Below are 18,385 nucleotides of genomic sequence, written 5' to 3' on the forward strand. Positions count from 1 at the left end.
GACAACTGCTCGTGACCTAAGAAAACAAAAAAGGAAAAGGCTATGAATAAGATAGGAAATAAATATGAAAAATTAAAAAGGGTAAATTTAACTAGGAAGGAATAAAATATAAATTAAGGTTAAAAATGAAATACCTGTACAACACAAATTAGAATGAAGGGTAAATTTAACTGGGAAGAATAAGATAAAGATAAATATATAAATTAAAGTTGAAAATAAAATAACTGTACAACAAAATACACAATACACAATATAGAACTATATAAGAATGTATGAAGAAATCTAAATCTAAATAAATATATACACAATAACAGCAGCTGTACAAGTATTAACCGGAAATGAAGAATATAGTGACCAGTGTTGTGCAAAAACAATGTCCAGAAAGTCCAGTGTGTGTGTAAGAACCATATGTGTGGGTCAGTACTGTGTGGTGGTGTGATTGAGAGACCGTATCGCCTGCGGGAAGAAGCTCCTCCTCAGTCTCTCTGTGTTGGTCTTCAGGGAGCGGAATCGCTTTCCTGACCTCAACAGAGAGAACAGTCTGTTGTTGGGATGGCTGAGGTCCTTCACCATCTTCCTGGCCTTAGTCCAGCACCGCCTGCTGTAGACTGAGTGCAGGTCAGGGAGCTCGGAGCGGATGGTGCGCTCAGCTGACCGCACAACCCTCTGTAGAGCTCGTCTGTCCTGCATGGTGCTGTTCCCGAACCAGGTTAAGATGTTTCCCGCCAGGATGCTCTCTATGGTGCACGAGTAAAAGTTCCTGAGCACCTTGGAGGGCAGTTGGAAGTCTCTCAAGCGTCTGAGGTGGTAGAGACGCTGTCGGGCCTTTTTCACCACGGTGTTGATGTGACAGGACCATGACAGGTCCTGCGTGATGTGAACTCCGAGGTATTTGAAGCTGTCCACTCTCTCCACTGGGCACTCGTTGATGACGGGGGTCTGGTAGTTCCTCTCCTGCTTAGTGCTGAAGTCCACTATCAGCTCCTTTGTCTTACTGATGTTTAGAAGGAGGTTGTTCCTCTGGCACCAGTTCTCCAGATTCCTAATCTCCTTCACGTAGGCCGTCTCGTTGTTATCAGAGATCAGGCCCACCACGACGGTGTCGTCAGCAAACTTGATGATGGTGGTGGAGCTGGTAGTGGCCACACAGTCATATGTGTACAAAGAGTACAGCAGGGGGCTCAGAACACACCCCTGGGGGGCTCCAGTGCTGAGAGTGGTGGAGGCTGAGACATGTCCGCCCATCCTTACTGCCTGCGGTCTGCCAGTTAGGAAGTTGGAGATCCACTGACACATAGATGAGCTGAGTCCCAGATGCTCCAGCTTGGTGGTGAGTGTGGAGGGAATTATGGTATTAAATGCAGAGCTGTAGTCTATGAAGAGCATTTTAACATAATTCCCCCTTCTAGTGTCCAAGTGAGTGAGTGATGTGTGGAGGAGATGAGAGATGGCATCGTCTGTGGAACGATTTGGACGGTAAGCGAACTGTAGTGGGTCCAGTGTGTCTGGTAGTGAAGAAATGATGAAGTCTCTGACCAGGCGTTCAAAGCACTTCATCACTACTGAGGTGAGGGCTACAGGGCGATAGTCATTGAGAGAAGCAGGGTGGGGTTTCTTCGGGACAGGAACAATGATGGACTCTTTGAAGCATGTGGGGATCACCGACTGAGATAAAGAGATGTTGAATATCTCAGTGAACACAGGAGCTAGCTGGTATGCGCAGTCTCTGAGGATACGACCTGGGATGCCGTCTGGTCCTGCTGCTTTCCTGGTGTTCACTCTTTTGAAGGCTCTCCTTACTTCATGCTCGGAGATGACGAGCACGTTTCCGGTGCTGGCAGTATCTTCCTGTCTGCAGCCGTTAGCGCCGCTAACACTAGCATTGTTGGAGACCTTAGCTGCTGTATGTTTAGCTCTGTGATTTTCAGTCAAAGCATGCTAATGCTAAATCGTTATGTGATAGCATTTGGTATTGTAGCTCAAGTGTTTAAATATGTTTAGAAGCCGAGGGACGCTCTGAAAGGAGAGGGAGAGAGAGGTTTCTGCCCGGATGGACCCTGCTGTTTTCTCACCCCTGGCTGTTTCCTCGCCCCTGACTGTTTTCTTACCCCTGACTGTCTTCACTACTGGTGAACTAACTGCCCGTTTCTGATTGCCCCACTAACAAACTCATTGGACTCGTGAGTACTAACTGGAACTAAAGTGCACGTATTTTGTTTATGGCTCAGTTTGAGTGAAGCGGCCATCAGTTTTAGGCCTCACCGCACCCGAACTTCGAATCAGGCCTGCAACAAGCACCGTGCTACAGGTGTAGTGTGGACAGGTTAAAGTGTGTGTGTGTGTGTGTGTGTGGGCCCACTGTTACAAATTTGGTTTAATTTGAGTGTGTAGTTAATCAAAGTTATTATCAAAGGTTGAAATTCATCCATTTTAAAGGTGTGAGCTGTTGTAACTGAAATAACAGTTGGCACCTAAGAAAGAGGTATTTTGTTTTGATAAATCTTTCATTGAAAACCCACGTAGTCACTTTTACAGTAATTTTGTTTGTTTATTTTAATTCAATTCATTTTATAAGAGTAACTGTTTATTTTATTCATTTCTTTTTGTCTAAATAAATACCCGGTGAGGGATTTAATTTGTGTAAAATACAGTTGTGGTGGTCCTTATTATAGCAAATTAGAGGGTATCAGGTATCATTATTAGTAGCACTACGAACCCAGGCCCAGTCTCATTGTACTATATACTCTAGCTTTACCATAGCTACGTGGGACCTGGGTTACACAAACAAAAACAACGATAAATGATAAAACATAAAGGGAAACACAGCGATGACAACCAGATCTGGAGAGGCGCATATGAAACTCTGCTGCAGAACTCTGATAATAATCATAATGTCATCACGCTCGCTTTGATTTAGTGAGCTGGAGGAAACACAGACGTGGATATTTTTATTATCTGTGACACTCGTGTGTGTGAAACGGATACATATGAATAAATCTTTATGTCTGGTTTCTGAGCGAGCCGCTCTGAGGCTAACACGTCCTCGTGGCCTACATTTAGCTCGTCTCCAGTCTGCTGCACAGAGATTTCAGCACACACACACACACACACACAGAAAAGGAGGGTGTGAGTGTGGAGGTGAAGCAGCTGCTGCAGTTACAGCTGTAATTAAAGCTGCTGAAACAGCCAAAACCTGTGGTCACATCTCCAAAAATACACTGCTGTGTGTGTGACAAGCATGCTGCAGTGGGCGTGGCCTGTGGCGAGCCGCCTCTCTGCAGGCGGTTGCCATAGCGACACCACGTTGTCGACAGTGGGAGGATGAAGAGGGAAATGTGAGAGAAGAAAAAAAACGAAACAGGATGAGAGCTTCATGCTTACTACTGATCACTGATCAATAATCCACCGATGATGGAGGTTTGACTGAAGTAATCAGCTGCAGTACTAACAGGAGTACTCCATGTAACACGTCAGCTCAAAATGATACATTCATGTTAAACACTGATCAATAATGTGATTATTGTGTTTGCAACATAATGTCCATTTTTAATTCATTAATTGATTTTTTAAAAATGTGAAATAAGCTTCCAGATGTTTCCAGAGACAAACATCGAGAATAAAACAAGAACTTATTTCAGTGATTCTCAGAGTATCTGAAACATTTGCATTAAAACATTGATGAAAGTGGGCAAACAGGAAGCACACTGATGGGCAGCCAATCAGAGGAGAGTTTGGTGAAGAGGAGGAGGAGCAAGAACAGCTTGTTTCGGACAGAAGAGGTGAAATTAACACAGAGCTGAACAGAGTTCAGTTTATTCAGTTCCAGTTTGTAACGCCCTGGCCCCGCCTCTATAACAGCTGTATGTCCCAGATTTAAAGAGGGGGGGGGGGGGGTAGGTGGCGCTTATCTTTCATGTCAGCTGACACACACGTAAATGAGTTTTTACACAGTGCCGCACTGAAGCTGAAACCTGTACTCATTACTCTGATTATTCAACGGCGTGGAGCATGTGCAGCGCAGATCACGGGGTAGCAGAGCGATGGCGAGAACACAGAGAGTGTGAACGTGGGAGGAGAGCGAGAGAGAGCAGCCGAACCCAAACGCCCACAGGAGAGAGAGAGAGAGAGGACAGAAATCACAGCGTCGAGGATGAAACGGTGACGGCACGAAAGCGATACGTGTTCGACAAAATGACTGCAGGGGTGCAGCAATGACTGTGCACCATAATCCATCCAACCAACATCCATCCAACATCCAACCAACATCCATCTAACCAACAGCCATCCATCATCCATCCATTCATTCATCCATCCATCATCTATCCAACCAACATACATCCATCCATCTAACCAACATCCACCCAACCAACATCCATCCAACCATCATCCACCCAACCAACATCCATCCAACCAACAGCCATCCAACCAACATCCATCCAACCAATATCCATCCAACATCCATCCATCCATCATCCAACCGACCAACATCCATCCATCATCTATCCAACCAACCAACCAATATCCATCCATCATCCATCCAACCATCATCCAACCATCATCCATCCATCCATCCATCATCCAACCGACCAACATCCATCCATCATCTATCCAATCAACCAACCAATATCCATCCATCATCCAACCGACCAACATCCATCCATCATCTATCCAACCAACCAACCAATATCCATCCAATCATCATCCAACCATCATCCAACCAACATCCATCTAACCAACAGCCATCCATCATCCATCCATCATCTATCCAACCAACATCCAACCAACATCCATTCATTCATCTAACCAACATCCACCCAACCAACATCCATCCAACCATCATCCACCCAACCAACATCCAACCAACATCCATCCAACCAACATCCATCCATCATCCATCCATTCATCCATCCATAATCCATCCATTCATCCATCCATAATCCATCCAACCAACAACTATCCAACCAGCATCCATCCAACCAACAGCCATCCATCATCCATCCAACCAACATCCATCCATCATCCATCCATAATCCATCCATTCATCCATCCATAATCCATCCAACCAACAACCATCATCCACCCAACCAACATCCATCCAACCATCATCCACCCAACCAACATCCATCCAACCAGCATCCATCCAACCAACAGCCATCCATCATCCATCCAACCAGCATCCAACCAACATCCATCCAACCAGCATCCAACCAACAGCCATCCATCATCCATCCATCATCTATCCAACCAACATCCATCCATTCATCTAACCAACATCCACCCAACCAACATCCAACCAACATCCATCCATTCATCCATCCATTCATCCATCCATAATCCATCCAACCAGCATCCATCCAACCAACATCCATCCATCATCCATCCATTCATCCATCCATCCATAATCCATCCATAATCCATCCAACCAACAACTATCCAACCAGCATCCATCCATCATCCATCCAACCAACATCCATCCAACCAACATCCATCCATCATCCATCCAACCAACATCCATCCAACCAACATCCATCCATCCATTCATCCATCCATCATCCATCCATTCATCCATCCAACCAACAACCAACATCCACCCAACCATCATCCACCCAACCAACATCCACCCAACCATCATCCACCCAACCAACATCCATCCAACCAACATCCATCCAACCAGCATCCAACCAACATCCATCCAACCAACATCCATTCATCCATCCATCATCCATCCATTCATCCATCCAACCAACAACCATCATCCACCCAACCAACATCCACCCAACCATCATCCACCCAACCAACATCCATCCAACCAGCATCCATCCAACCAGCATCCAACCAACATCCATCCAACCAACATCCATCCATCATCCATCCATTCATCCATCCATAATCCATCCAACCAACAACTATCATCCAGCCAACCATCCGTCCATCATCCACCTTCTGCCAATTATCCAACTGCTCTGAGGTTTCTGTCCTCACCTCCTCACACATGTGGAGCAGACGGTGAGAAGCACTTCCTGTTCCTCTGAATCCAGACTGAACTCTGGGACACAGACGGCTCATCTGTGTTGCAGAGTTTTTCTCAGTTTGCATTTCAGATCAAAACCTTTTCAAACATCCAGACCTCCAACTGTGCGAGCAAACTCCATGATGGAGAACAGGCGAGCACGGCACGCACGGTGAGCACAGCATCGCTGATGGCGAGCACAAAACACACACTGCAGCATCATGTTCAGCATCATGCCGTCATGTGGGTTGGTCATTTACACTCCATATGCATACATACAGATGTTTACTGCAGCTGTTTCTGTGCTCAGTTTTATTTTATATGCTTCAGCTTTGGGTCAGAGGTCAGGGGTCCATCCTGTCTGCCTCGCTCTCACTGAGATGAAATTGTGTTTTTTGTGCAGAGAAGTTTGAAGCCTCTAATTTCAGTCTCTTTGTGTTTCTCCCTCCCACCGCCTGGCTCTCACTCTTCCTCTCTCTGCCTCCCACTCCTCTTCTCCAAATGTCTTACTGAGAGCTGGTTGCTATGTGAACAGGTGCTAAAGAGCCTCTTATGTTATCTGCACACACACAAACACGCACACACACTCCTAAAACGAGGAAACCTGCAACTCTGAGGGGTCGAGGAAGACGAGGAGGAGGAAGGTAAAAGCTTCTTTTGCGTTTGTAGAGGAGAAACCAAACTCCTCCCACTCAGAGCTTTTCTTCTGTTTGTGTTTGTATGACTGACTGGCTGCTGCATAATTATTCTTATTACAGACTCTTAGATAACCCAGCAGCTGTGCTCAGCTCCACCAACACGCCACATGATTGTTTCAGGAGGTCATGTGACGCTGCGGGGTTTTCCTTTCTGTCAGATAAACCTTTCGGTTTCTGTGCAGGTGAAAGAGCCAAAACACACCTGAGCCTCCTCTGTGCCCATCAGCTCTCCTCCTGCTGCTCATCAAACCACCAGGCCCATATGGAGTCACACCACTGATCCCAGTACAACAAAGCTAATACGTGATGTCAGTCGACGTCTGCCAACACGGATTCTTCAGTCATCTGCAGGCAGAGCCTTCAGACGCACAGCTGAGCGTCTCTGCCTCTGAGCACCGGATTCTAATCAAACCATCAAATATGTTTGTTTCAGGCTTTACTGAGCAGGTTTGTGTACAACAGCCCGTCCCTGTCCACGGGCTCATTCCTGACAAAACAGAAGACAACGACACGGAGCCTGAGAACATCCGAAGCATGTAAATATGTTCTGTCTGTAGCCCAGAATAAAACTACGAGGCTTTAAAGTTTCTGTTTTGGGCTCAGCTGCCAATAAAACCGCTGAAAAGTCCACCACACACACACACACACACACACAGTGACCAAACTTTGTATTTGTGGGGACGCTGTAGGAAGCATGTGTCCACAGGAGCGTGACGCTAACCTGAGCCTCAGACGGGCCGACAGCAACAAGTCAGGACGGCAGCCGAGGTCCTCGCTTTGCACAAAGTCCTCCCAAAGAGACAAAGAGAGGCGTGAACGCACAAAATGCAACGAAAATGAAGCTCGCTCGAAATTGGTGTTTACATTCTTCGTCTGAGAGTAACACGCCTGAATACCTGCCCCAACAGGCGTGTGTGTGTGTGTGTGTGTGTGTGTGTGTGTGTGTGTGTGTGTGTGTGTGTGTGTGTGTCTCTGTGTGTGTGTGTGTGTCTCTGTGTGTGTCTGTGTCTGTCTGTGTCTGTGTGTGTGTGTCTGTGTGTGTGTGTCTCTGTGTGTGTGTCTGTGTGTGTCTCTGTGTGTGTGTGTGTGTCTCTGTGTGTGTGTCTCTGTGTGTGTGTGTGTGTTCCTCTTTCGTGAAACTTGTCATCTTTCTGTGTTACCTGTGAGCCAGATGTTTACACACACCCACACTATGATAATATTATGGGGTAGCAGACGCATGTCTCCATAGCGACCGCTGGCTCATGCTTTCCCACAGCTTTATTTAAAAACGGTGAAGCTGACGAGTTTTCTGCTTTTATGTTTCAAGTGCGATGATGCGGCACCCTCAGGGGGCGGAGTCTCACCTGTAAACAACGCAGCAGCAGCTTATAGCTCTTTGTGATCTCCGATCACTCCCTGCTGATGCTTTATATATGAAAAGCTTAGCTTCCTGTCTGACAGACACCAAGTGGTCAGACTGGGCAGCATCACCTCATCCCCCATCACACTGAACACTGGTGCTCCACAGGGGTGTGTACTGAGCCCTCTCCTGTACTCACTCTACACCTACGACTGCACAGCCACTAACAACTCCAACATCATTGTGAAGTTTGCGGACGACACTACAGTGGTGGGTCTTATCACCAACGGTGATGAGACGGCTTACAGGGAGGAGGTCAGCGCCCTGACCCACTGGTGTCAAGACAACCATCTCACCCTCAACGTCGCAAAGACAAAGGAGTTGATAGTGGACTTCCGGAGGTGCAGAGAAGTACACACCCCCATCACCATCAACGGCGCTGCTGTGGAGAGAGTGAGCAGCTTCCGGTTTCTTCGTGTACATCTGGCTGAGGATCTTACGTGGTCAGTACACACAAACAAAACAGTGAAGAAGGCGCAGCAGCGCCTCTTCTTTCTCAGGAGACTGAAAAGATTCGGCACGAGCCCCCGCATCCTCAGGACCTTCTATCACTGTGCCATTGAGAGCATCCTCACTGGATGCATCACCACCTGGTATGGCAACAGCACCGCCTACAACTGCAAAGCTCTCCAGCGAGTAGTGCGGTGCTCTGAACGGATAATTGGAGGTGAGCTTCCCTCCCTCCAAGACATCTACAGGAAGCGGTGCCTGAGGAAAGCGGGGAGGATCATCAAGGACTCCAGTCACCCCAGCCATAAACTGTTCAGACTGCTTCCATCAGGAAGGAGGTTCTGCAGCATCCGGTCCCGTACCAGCAGACTGAGAGACAGCTTCTTCCATCAGGCCATCAGACTGCTGAACACGTCATAGACACCTCAGCTTCACTACTGGAACTTCAACATTATGCACTCCACACTGTACAGTAATGCCACTGTTTTGCACATGTCTCACTCTGTATATTTTATTTTATTTATTTTATATATTCTATTCATTGTTTACTCTATTTAATTTGTAAAATATGTGCACACACACACACACACACACACACACACACACACACACACACACACACGTAGAAAAATATTTAGTATACACATCCAGAAATGCATATACTATTATATATTGTACATATATTTATTAGTTTCAGATGTAGCCATTCTTGTATTTTGCTTGTTTACATTATTGTATTTTGCACAACTCTGTTGCTTGTGAAGCTCGCACACAAGAATTTCACTCACATGTGCTGTACCAATGTACCTGCACATGTGATGTGACAATAAAAGTGATTTGATTTGATTTGAAAAAAAAACAATGAGTGCTTAAAGCCCCAGGAGCCAATCACAGCACGTAATGTCATTAATGAGAGGCACGTACGCGGCAGGTACGCACAGGTAAGTGTTTTTTCATATCTTCCCAGCGACACACACGTTAGTCCGTCAGTCATCGCTGTGGGTGTGAAGAAAGGCTGAACCAGGATTATCTAGACCAGCGTCACAGCCCCAGTCTGCACACACACACATTCATGTTTACATCACTTCAGGGGACGCTGACCTGTGATCATTTTACGGGGGCCTGAGGCCACCAACAGTCTTCATAAAAATCACAGGCTCCAAATCCTGCGACTGTAAAGCCGAGGACAAAATAATCCAGACATGGAAACAGGAATTAAACGGCGAACGCAACAGGCAAAGCTGAAAGTATTCAACAACAGCGGAGACACGCAGCATGAACCAGGGCCAAAGCACAGAGGGAGTGCTGAGGGAACTACAACAGATAAACGGATTTAGAAACACCGCTCGGGGAACAAAGTTGTTCTGTACCTGCAGCAGGTGCCGGGCTCGATCTGTCGCTCGTACACAACAGGAAGTGACGTCACTGTTATTGCTCACCTCTATGCTTACACCGTCCCCCGCCTCGTGACCGGCACGCTGGCATCATGGTACTGCATACATCTTTTAAGTGTGCTTTATAAATAAAGTTTATTATTTTATATACAGTCTGTGGTCCAACATAACTGACCTGAAGTCAGTTTGAGTTTTTCTGTCTGTTTGAAGCAGCCCTGTGGGGGACCACGCCCCCGTCAGCCTCTCTGACTGGTCACAGTCATTGGTCAGTGATCAGAGGTGCGAGCGCTTCATGGTTAAACTTTCTCACAGGGTCGCCCTCCAACGTTAAACACGAGCAGCGCCTCCATCCATCCCCATCAAACACACGAGTGTGCTGTGGGAGGAGACAGACAAGGATTATTATGAAGATCATGCAAAGCCACTCTGCTGCACTTCAGCAGTAAAGTCAGTCCGCTTTAGCAGAGCGTTCAAAAATCCCAGTGTTCATGAAGGAAACCCCAGCTTTCCCATAAACAGGTCACATGAGCAGAGTGAAGGAATCTGAAATCCAGATTTTTGTTTCTCAATCAACGGTTTTGGCAACACGTCAAAGTGTGTGACGTCTGAAACATGCAGGTGTGCGTGTGTGTTACGAGCAGGTAAAACCAGAAAGGTGAGCACGCATCGCGGCGCAAAACACAACGAACACCGTCTCAAACCAGCCGAACTTCCTGAGCGAGTGTGTGTGTGTGTGTGTGTGTGTGTGTGTGTGTGTGTGTGTGTGCGAGCAGTGAAGGCTGGATGTGGGTCAGGCTGACGGGCTGAAGCTCTGCAGTGTTAAATATGAAGCAGTGATTTCCAGCTGCAGACTCGTCGCTCCGCTGCAGCTCTCCTGCCCGACACCCTCTGACCTCTGACCTCTGAGCTCAGCACAGGACTCAGTTAACGCCACAGACATTCTGAAGCTTCGCTTTAATAAGGATCCATAAACTGTTCACAGCCTGAGAAAAAACATCTTCATCTTTGCTTCTAATGATTTTGTCAGCGTTTTGTTAAATTACACTCAGACCTGCTGGGTTTGTAGTTTGTAAATGACTGCCTCTCCATATTTGTAGTCCTGCAGAGCGACCAGAAACACAGTGACAGGAGTTGAATCCTGCAGAGCTGCGACGCTCCTGAGGGCAAGCCCAGCTTTCATTCCTCATCTCAGAGAGAAACGCAGCCGCCTCGCGTCTCTGCTCCGACACAAACCCGCCGCATTAAACCTGCGTCCACAGACGGGCCGCTAATCTGCTGGGACAACAAACAGCTGCTAATCACAGACCTTTGGAGCGCTGCGTGCATCCATCACAGCAAATGCTGCTCCACTCAGCCGCTGGGTCTCACACACACACACACTGTGCCACACAGACCCACCTGCAGGGAACAAAACCCTGAATTAGATCCAGAATTTTCTGTAATTCTGCAAAAAATCTTTGAAATCTTCCACAAAGCAGACGTTGGTTCAGATTAAGGTGAGCGTGTGAACACACACAGCAGGGCACGTTGTTAAGAAGAAGAAGAAGAAGAATCTCGTCTCGGAAAGCGCTATATAAATGCAATCATTATTATTATTATTAATACGGTTTCACGTGGTGATGGACACAAACGCTCACAGCGCCTCAGAAGCGTGTCCTCGTCCCCGTCTGTCTCTCTCACGTGTTTTAAATCAGGCTGCAGAAAATTCGTTTGATCGTCGGGCGTCGGCGCCTGTTTGCTTCACGGACGCAGTTTCTCACAAACACCTGAAACTCTGAGTGTGTGTGCAATGTATTGTGGGCCATTGCTCCTCTGTCCCAAACGCGTTCAAAGACAGGAAGTGTTAAGCGTCCCGTCTGACACGACGACCCCGACCGCAGGAAGTGGCATCCTGCCTGCTCACACTCAGCGGTTCCCCCTCAGACACGCAGGACAGCGAGGGACGCCAATCTGTGAGATTATTTCAGTTTGATCCTCTAACAGCTGATAACAGGAAGTGGAGCTTTTCACAATAAAGCATCACTGCCCAGAATCAGATTCAATCTGCTTTCAGCCTGAGACACGTCGCATTTACCAAACTTGTCGCGTGCGGATGCAGAGCATTATTTTGCAGAGCCGTGTAACTGAAACTGAGCTGTGATTAAAACGTGTGAAGGTCTTCATGTCCTCAGCAGCTCTGATGTCTTCACTCGTGTGAACAAATGACTCGTTTGAGGAAAATGGAGCTCACAGCTCAAACTGTGAAGAGCTTATTACACTGCAAGAACTCAAAATCTTACCAAGTATATTTGTTTTATTTCTAGCTGAAATTATCTCATTACACTTAAAATAAGACTAAACCAGCTACAAAGCATCAGTAAGATAAAGGAACTTGTTTCAAGACAGTGAATCTTGAAACTAGAGGAAAACTAGAGAATTTTCACTTGTTTCATTGGCAGATTTTTTCACTTAATACAAGATATTTCGCCTTGAAACAAGTGAAAATTCTCTAGTTTTTCTCTAGTTTCTGCAGAGTAACGCCGGGCGCTTACATAACGCACGGAGCGAGCCGACCATCCGGATCCTCCGAGCAGCAGGAAGCTACATACACGTCTGTTCTTTGGCCTTTATTATAGAAACAGAACATAATAAAGACGTCGCTCAGTGATCGCTTCAGTGTTGCTGAGCAGAAGCTGCACAGCATGAAACATCAAAGCTTTACTCATCAGGACACGTTCAGCTTTATTTTCTGTGTTTCGAAAATTACAAAATGACACGAAATAAAGTTTTTTACTCAATATTTGAATTCTGGTTGTTTTTATTTTAATGATTTTTCTGGATTTTTCTTAATTACAATTTTAAAACATTTGATGTCTTATTGCAGATTTTTAAATTGTTACAATGTTTAAGTGCATTTGATATTTTTATGAAATTTTTGAATCCTTTTTATTTTCTAATCTGTGAAAAAGCAGAAATGCAGCAGAAAACAGCACACACACACGAAGGCAAACATTCCTGCAGGAACACATACGCATGCCTGCACACCCACTTCAGCTGTAATAAGCAGGCTGCGTTTCTGAAAGAGGACGGCAGTGATTATGTAACCGCTGGAGCTGAACACACACACACACACTCACACACTCACACCCCGCGCTGAGGCTGCGGTCTGTGTGATATGAGCTGTAAAAATGAAAATCCTCCTGCAGGAAGCCGACTCGGCCTGATCTCCATCCTACAGCAGATTTTCTCTCTCAGAGTTTCTGCAGTCTCTCGCCGCTGCAGCGCTCTTTTCTCCGGAAGACCAGAGGCTTCGAAAGCGACACGTTTACATCACACACACACACACACACACACACACACACACACACACACACACACACACACACACACACACACACACAGTATAAAACAGGTCGTGGTACAAACAGAGGCCTGCACTGACGGAACTCTGGTGCCGTTCGTTTGGTCAGATGTGAACGTGGACGTCTGACCAATCAGCACACTGAGCGTGCTCACTGACGGCACGGTCGCAGTGGCCTGTGGGCGCGAGCGTGCCGTCCGCCTGCCGACCTGCTGCTCCACACTTCCATCACTCACAGAGACTTTCAGTACCTTAGAGATCCAGAACTGGACCTTCAGACTTCCTGGGGTCACACGTGAGCCGGGCTCGTGAATCTCACTTCTTACCTTTGCAGTGTCCGAAGCGTTTTCCCACCACGCTGTCCAGCACGGCGAGCGTCAGGTTTTCCGGGGTATCGGCATGAACAGGTGTCCCCCCTCCTCCTCCTCCTCCCCCATCCGTGATGAGGCTCGCCTCAGAGCTCTGCTCGTCACTGGACAGAGACGGGCTGCGGACGTCTCCTCCTCCAGAACCAGACCCCGAACCAGAGCCGGAGCCATTAGCACTGCTGGGGGCCGTCACTACACCGGTCCCTGTGGCTGAGGGCCAGGAGGGCGGGTCCTCACTGTCAGGGCTGTGGGGGGGTCAAAGGTCAAACGTCAGAGTTTGTCTCTGCTGCAGATTTATTGAAGAGTGTGTGTGGTGGTTTCGTTCTGGGGTTGAATCTGAATGTCTTATTTAATCAGAGTCGTCACTGAGTCGATAAAGTTGACGAGACCTCTGAGGACGTCAGCTTTGCATGATTCAAAACAATCCTCATTCACCCTAAACCGGCCCTCAGCTCATCGCCGGCTGAAACAAGCCGTTTTAGCTCCTGTCTCTTTAAGACCCGCCTCTTTGAAAGCTCATTGTGTTCTGATTGGCTGGTATCTTGAGAAGGCGCTGTATTAACTATTACGTTTCCAGTAATGAGCTCAGTGTGTGAACAGTAATCACTGGGAGCTCAGACTGCTGGAAACACTCTATCAGTTTTATACACTGAACACCTGAATGATGTCATAGAAAGGATAGAAGCCCCACCCACCTAATCAGAAGAAGTTTACCTTGATGAGAAGGTAAAACAGCTTGCTTCACACAGAGGATGAAGTGAGGAGCTGCACTGAGGCTCAGATACAGAAGGATTATTATAAACTATGGATCATGCAAAGCCAGGAACAAGTCCAAGAGTAAAACACGGAGCTGACGAGGAGCAGGACAGATCGTCCATCACATCAACATCAGCGTGGCAGCATAGAGCCAGAGTCAGCTGTTACTGACGGCTAAACCAACGAATGTCAGTCTTTCACTCACTTCTCTCCTGATGTCAGTGAGCTTTTTGCTGTTCCTGCTGTGAATCAGTCTGATGTAAACTAAAGTCTGAATCAAGGAATTTATGTTTTTCAGAAAAACTGAAACAACGAGCACAAAGAGTTTCACACAGAATTAATACTCAGACAGAGTCCTCTTCACACTGAGGTCAATTATGGAGTTCCACAGCTCTACACACCCAGCTCTATCTGTCCATGAAGCCAGATAACACACACCAATGAGTTAAACTGCAGGAATGTCTTAAAGACATAAAGACCTGGATGGCCGCTAACTTTCTGCTTCTTAATTCAGATCAAACTGAGGTTATTGTACTCGGCCCTGAAAAGCTTAGAAATATGGTATCTAAGCAGATTCTTACTCTGGATGGCATTACCTTGGCCTCCAGTAACGCTGTGAGGAACCTTGGAGTCATTTTTGACCAGGACATGTCCTTCAATGCACATATTAAACAAATATGTAAGACTGCTTTCTTCCATTTGTGCAACATCTCTAAAGTTAGAAATATCCTGTCTCAGAGTGACGCTGAAAAACTAGTTCATGCATTTATTACTTCCAGGCTGGACGACTGTAATTCATTGTTATCAGGAAGTCCTAAAAACTCCCTGAAAAGCCTTCAGCTGGTCCACAGCAGACGGCCCCGCCCCTCCTTGAGCCTGTTGGAGGTTTCTTCCTGTTAAAAGGGAGTTTTTCCTTCCCATTGTCGCCAGCTGCGGCTCACAGTATAAATAAATCCAGCTCACAGGAGTTAACAACACAACAGCAGGCTTGTATTTAAAGGTAAACCGTGTGAGTATGTCACAGGTGTCGGAAACACGCAGGTAACATTCAGGTAACGCGGGTCTGACTGTAACCCAGCGTTACCGGCTTACATAAGCTGTCTGCGATCACGTGACTGAATCACGGGTTCACCTGCAGACGGGGAGTCCCGGGACCCCTTTAAGGACCGCGGTCCACCTGCTGCTCATCCCCCACGAACCCGCTCTGTCTCACCTGAACACCTCGCGAGCCTGGCCGCTCTCCGGTGACGTCTCCCTGAAGAACGGGACGACCCGGGACAGGCTGGCCCTGCGGCGGGACGCCCCGGTGCCGCCGGCTTTATCTGCCACCCCGCCGACGAAGCCCCCAGCCCGGGTCAGCGCCGTGGTCTGCTTCTTCAGGAACTTCTCCAGAGGTTTCATCCCCGCAGGCATGGTGGGAGTCTGGGCGGAGGAGGCGGCGGTACTCGGTGGGTGGATGCGATGGGAGGGGGCGGCTGCTACATCACCGGCCCCGCGGGTCGGGGCGGGCAGGTGAGCGCGGACCGTCCGAGGCTCTGCGGGCTGCTGCGGACGCCAGCCGGCTCTACCCCATCGGCGGAGGCGGAGGTGCTCCTCCGTGCTCCTCTCCTGCTTTCACACCGACTCTTCCGTGGCAACGGCCCCGGCTTCTGCTGCACCGTCCCCGGCCTCTCCGCTCGGGCTTCGGCCTCGGTCCGCTCCTCCTCTTGCTCCTCACCTGAGCACGCGCCCGGCGCTGCGTTCCGGTGCTGTGGGTTTTCTGGGCAGCGGTGCTGGTTCGGTTTGGTTTCCAGGTCCGATGCTGCGGAAGCTCCGACGGTCCGCGAGACTGTGCGCGAGCTCTCTCTTACTCTCTCCCTCTCTCTCCTCCCCTTCTGCTAAATTAAAGCGATGAGAAGTGAGTGTGAACGTGCACGCTCCCCCGGCCCTCCCCGCGCTCATCTGCTGCAGTTGCGCGCTCCCGCGGCACTGGCAGGGCGGGCACGCGCAGACACATTTACTTGCAGTGGTGTAAAATTGATGGATATGGAAATATCCCCGACGACAGGAGCGCTCGTTTCAGCCGGAAGTACCGCGAGACTTCAGCTCCAGATCACGTTACTCTTATCCACCTGCACGCGCGCACACACACCTTTAGCACAACCACCATCAAAGACCAGCCAGGACTTTTCACAGAGGTCAGAGGTCACCTGGATTTAGCGTCACACCAACATTATTGACTCTCTGTGAGGTCACCTGACCGTTTATTGATCTGTGTGCTGGAACATGATCGCAACAATCAGCCACACAGCAAACTGTAACCCGACACACACACACCCCTGCTCCTCCTCCTGCAGGAGCAGCCAGCAGCATGTTGCTGTAACCTGACACCACCGCACCACCTGAGACCACACCTCCATCACCTGAGACCACACCTCCACCACAGACACAAATCATGAGCATAAAACCAAAGAAATGATGATGATTATAACGGCAAGCATCAGCTTTCCTCACATACGCCTGTTTCAGCGGGAACACGTCTGGATGACCTCACCTGTGCATGACAGCGTGTTCTCAGCTCACCTGAAGCTCGGACTCTGACGGCACGACTCACACTAACACACATTCCAGTTGTTCTCACGCGTGTCTGTGTACAGGCTCAATGATCGGGGCGAGATCACCAATCCCCGAGGGGAGCAGGCTGAGGAGCACACCTGATTGGACAGGATCCCAGCTGTCCTTTGACCTTTGACCCCCACAGCCAAGAGTCCAGACTGCAGCCCACGGGACTTATTCAGGAGCAGTTTTGAGACTTAGACTTAGAGTTTTATTGTAATTGTCTTGCACAGCGAAATCGGGCAGCTGGACCACAAAGTGCAAAAGTAAAGAGGGGAAAATAATATACAATGAAAAAAATGATAATAAGCAATACACATGTATGAGTGAACTATGTGCATGGTGTTTGCGTTTGTACTGCTCGTTACACATTTTAACAGCCGGACGGCTTTTTGAACTTTGACATGAGCAGAGATTTTGACTGTAACCCGTTAATGTTGAGCCCGCCTTCAGTATGAGTGACACCGTGTGTGTGTGTGTGTGTGTGTGTGTGTGTGTGTGTGTGTGTGTCCTCTGCCCCGTGCTGTTAACGCTGCGTTATTTTTCTCTGAAGCAGCTTTTTACCAAATAATCTTCATCACTTTTCTAATATTTGAACCCAGTGTTTCTGTTACAGTGAGGCTGGAGGACGAGCTTTATTACGCAGGTACGCTGTGACCTGTGTGTGTGTTCATGTTTGACCGAACATGGCGCGTGTCACTCCTGGGGCTCACGTTTGCACATGCTCAGTGGTCTCTGGTTGCACACAGACAGTTCAGGTATTCTGAGGTCAAACAGGTGAAGTCCTGACAAATCTCTGAAATCATCATCATCTGTGCTGCACACAGACGAAGCTGTCTAAGCTTGAGATCTGGAGCTGACACAGTGTTAATATCCTCCTGCTGCTGCAACACCGGAGCAGTTTAAACAGAAAGTCAGGAGCAAAAAGCTTCGGCCAGTAAAACCAGACGAATGAAGAAATGCTGAAAAAGAATCAAACCAACAGGGAAGAAATAAATCCTGCACAAAGAAAAAACTCAAGTATCCAAGATAAAGTAAAAATATGAGAATAAGAAGAAAATCACAGAAAGCTGACAAAGATTAAAAAAATATTTTAACAGAAAGGAGAGAAAAATGAAACGTGAAAGTAAAAATCATGTAAAGACACTCGCTGCTAACATCACAGATCGGGAGCCAATTAGAAGGCAGGAAGCTCCTCCTGTTCAGAAGTCCTTACATCATCATCTACATTCAGCTGTCAGTCACAGTGTCAATGAGCCCCTCACCATGGTTACGGCAGTGTGTGTGACCACGGCAACAAAGATACTGCCGTTTGTTTTTTCTTCTTCTTTTCATCAGCTTCATTTACCTGCTGCTGAATATTCATGAGGAG

At 47.7% G+C, this 18,385-nt stretch overlaps 1 protein-coding gene and 1 pseudogene across 3 annotated transcripts in view; one reads left to right on the forward strand and one right to left on the reverse strand.

The window, feature by feature from the left end:
* The window catches only part of rapgefl1 (Rap guanine nucleotide exchange factor (GEF)-like 1), a 38,624-nt gene extending 21,553 nt beyond the window's left edge, over positions 1 to 17,071 (reverse strand). For 2 of the 3 annotated variants that reach the window (XR_014911550.1, XM_085404918.1), the window contains exons 1-2: positions 15,632 to 16,762; positions 13,621 to 13,907 (exon numbers count right to left, since the gene is read on the reverse strand). Coding sequence is in view for 2 of the 3 variants with exons in the window: in XM_085404918.1 (XP_085261044.1) it covers positions 13,621 to 13,907; positions 15,632 to 15,831 (487 nt within the window). In the remaining variant the exon portion in view is untranslated. Of the gene's footprint in view, positions 1 to 13,620; positions 13,908 to 15,631; positions 16,763 to 16,951 lie in introns of those variants that run through there. The other variant, XM_085404919.1, reaches the window with a different exon arrangement.
* On the forward strand, positions 5,052 to 7,932 carry LOC146672340 (uncharacterized; annotated as a pseudogene).
* Positions 17,072 to 18,385: the final 1,314 nt, after the last annotated feature.

Source organism: Rhamphochromis longiceps, linkage group LG4 (assembly GCF_057381845.1).
Source record: "Rhamphochromis longiceps isolate RC_006_pf linkage group LG4, R_longiceps_female_GT1.1, whole genome shotgun sequence".
Classification (NCBI taxonomy): Eukaryota; Metazoa; Chordata; class Actinopteri; order Cichliformes; family Cichlidae; genus Rhamphochromis; species Rhamphochromis longiceps.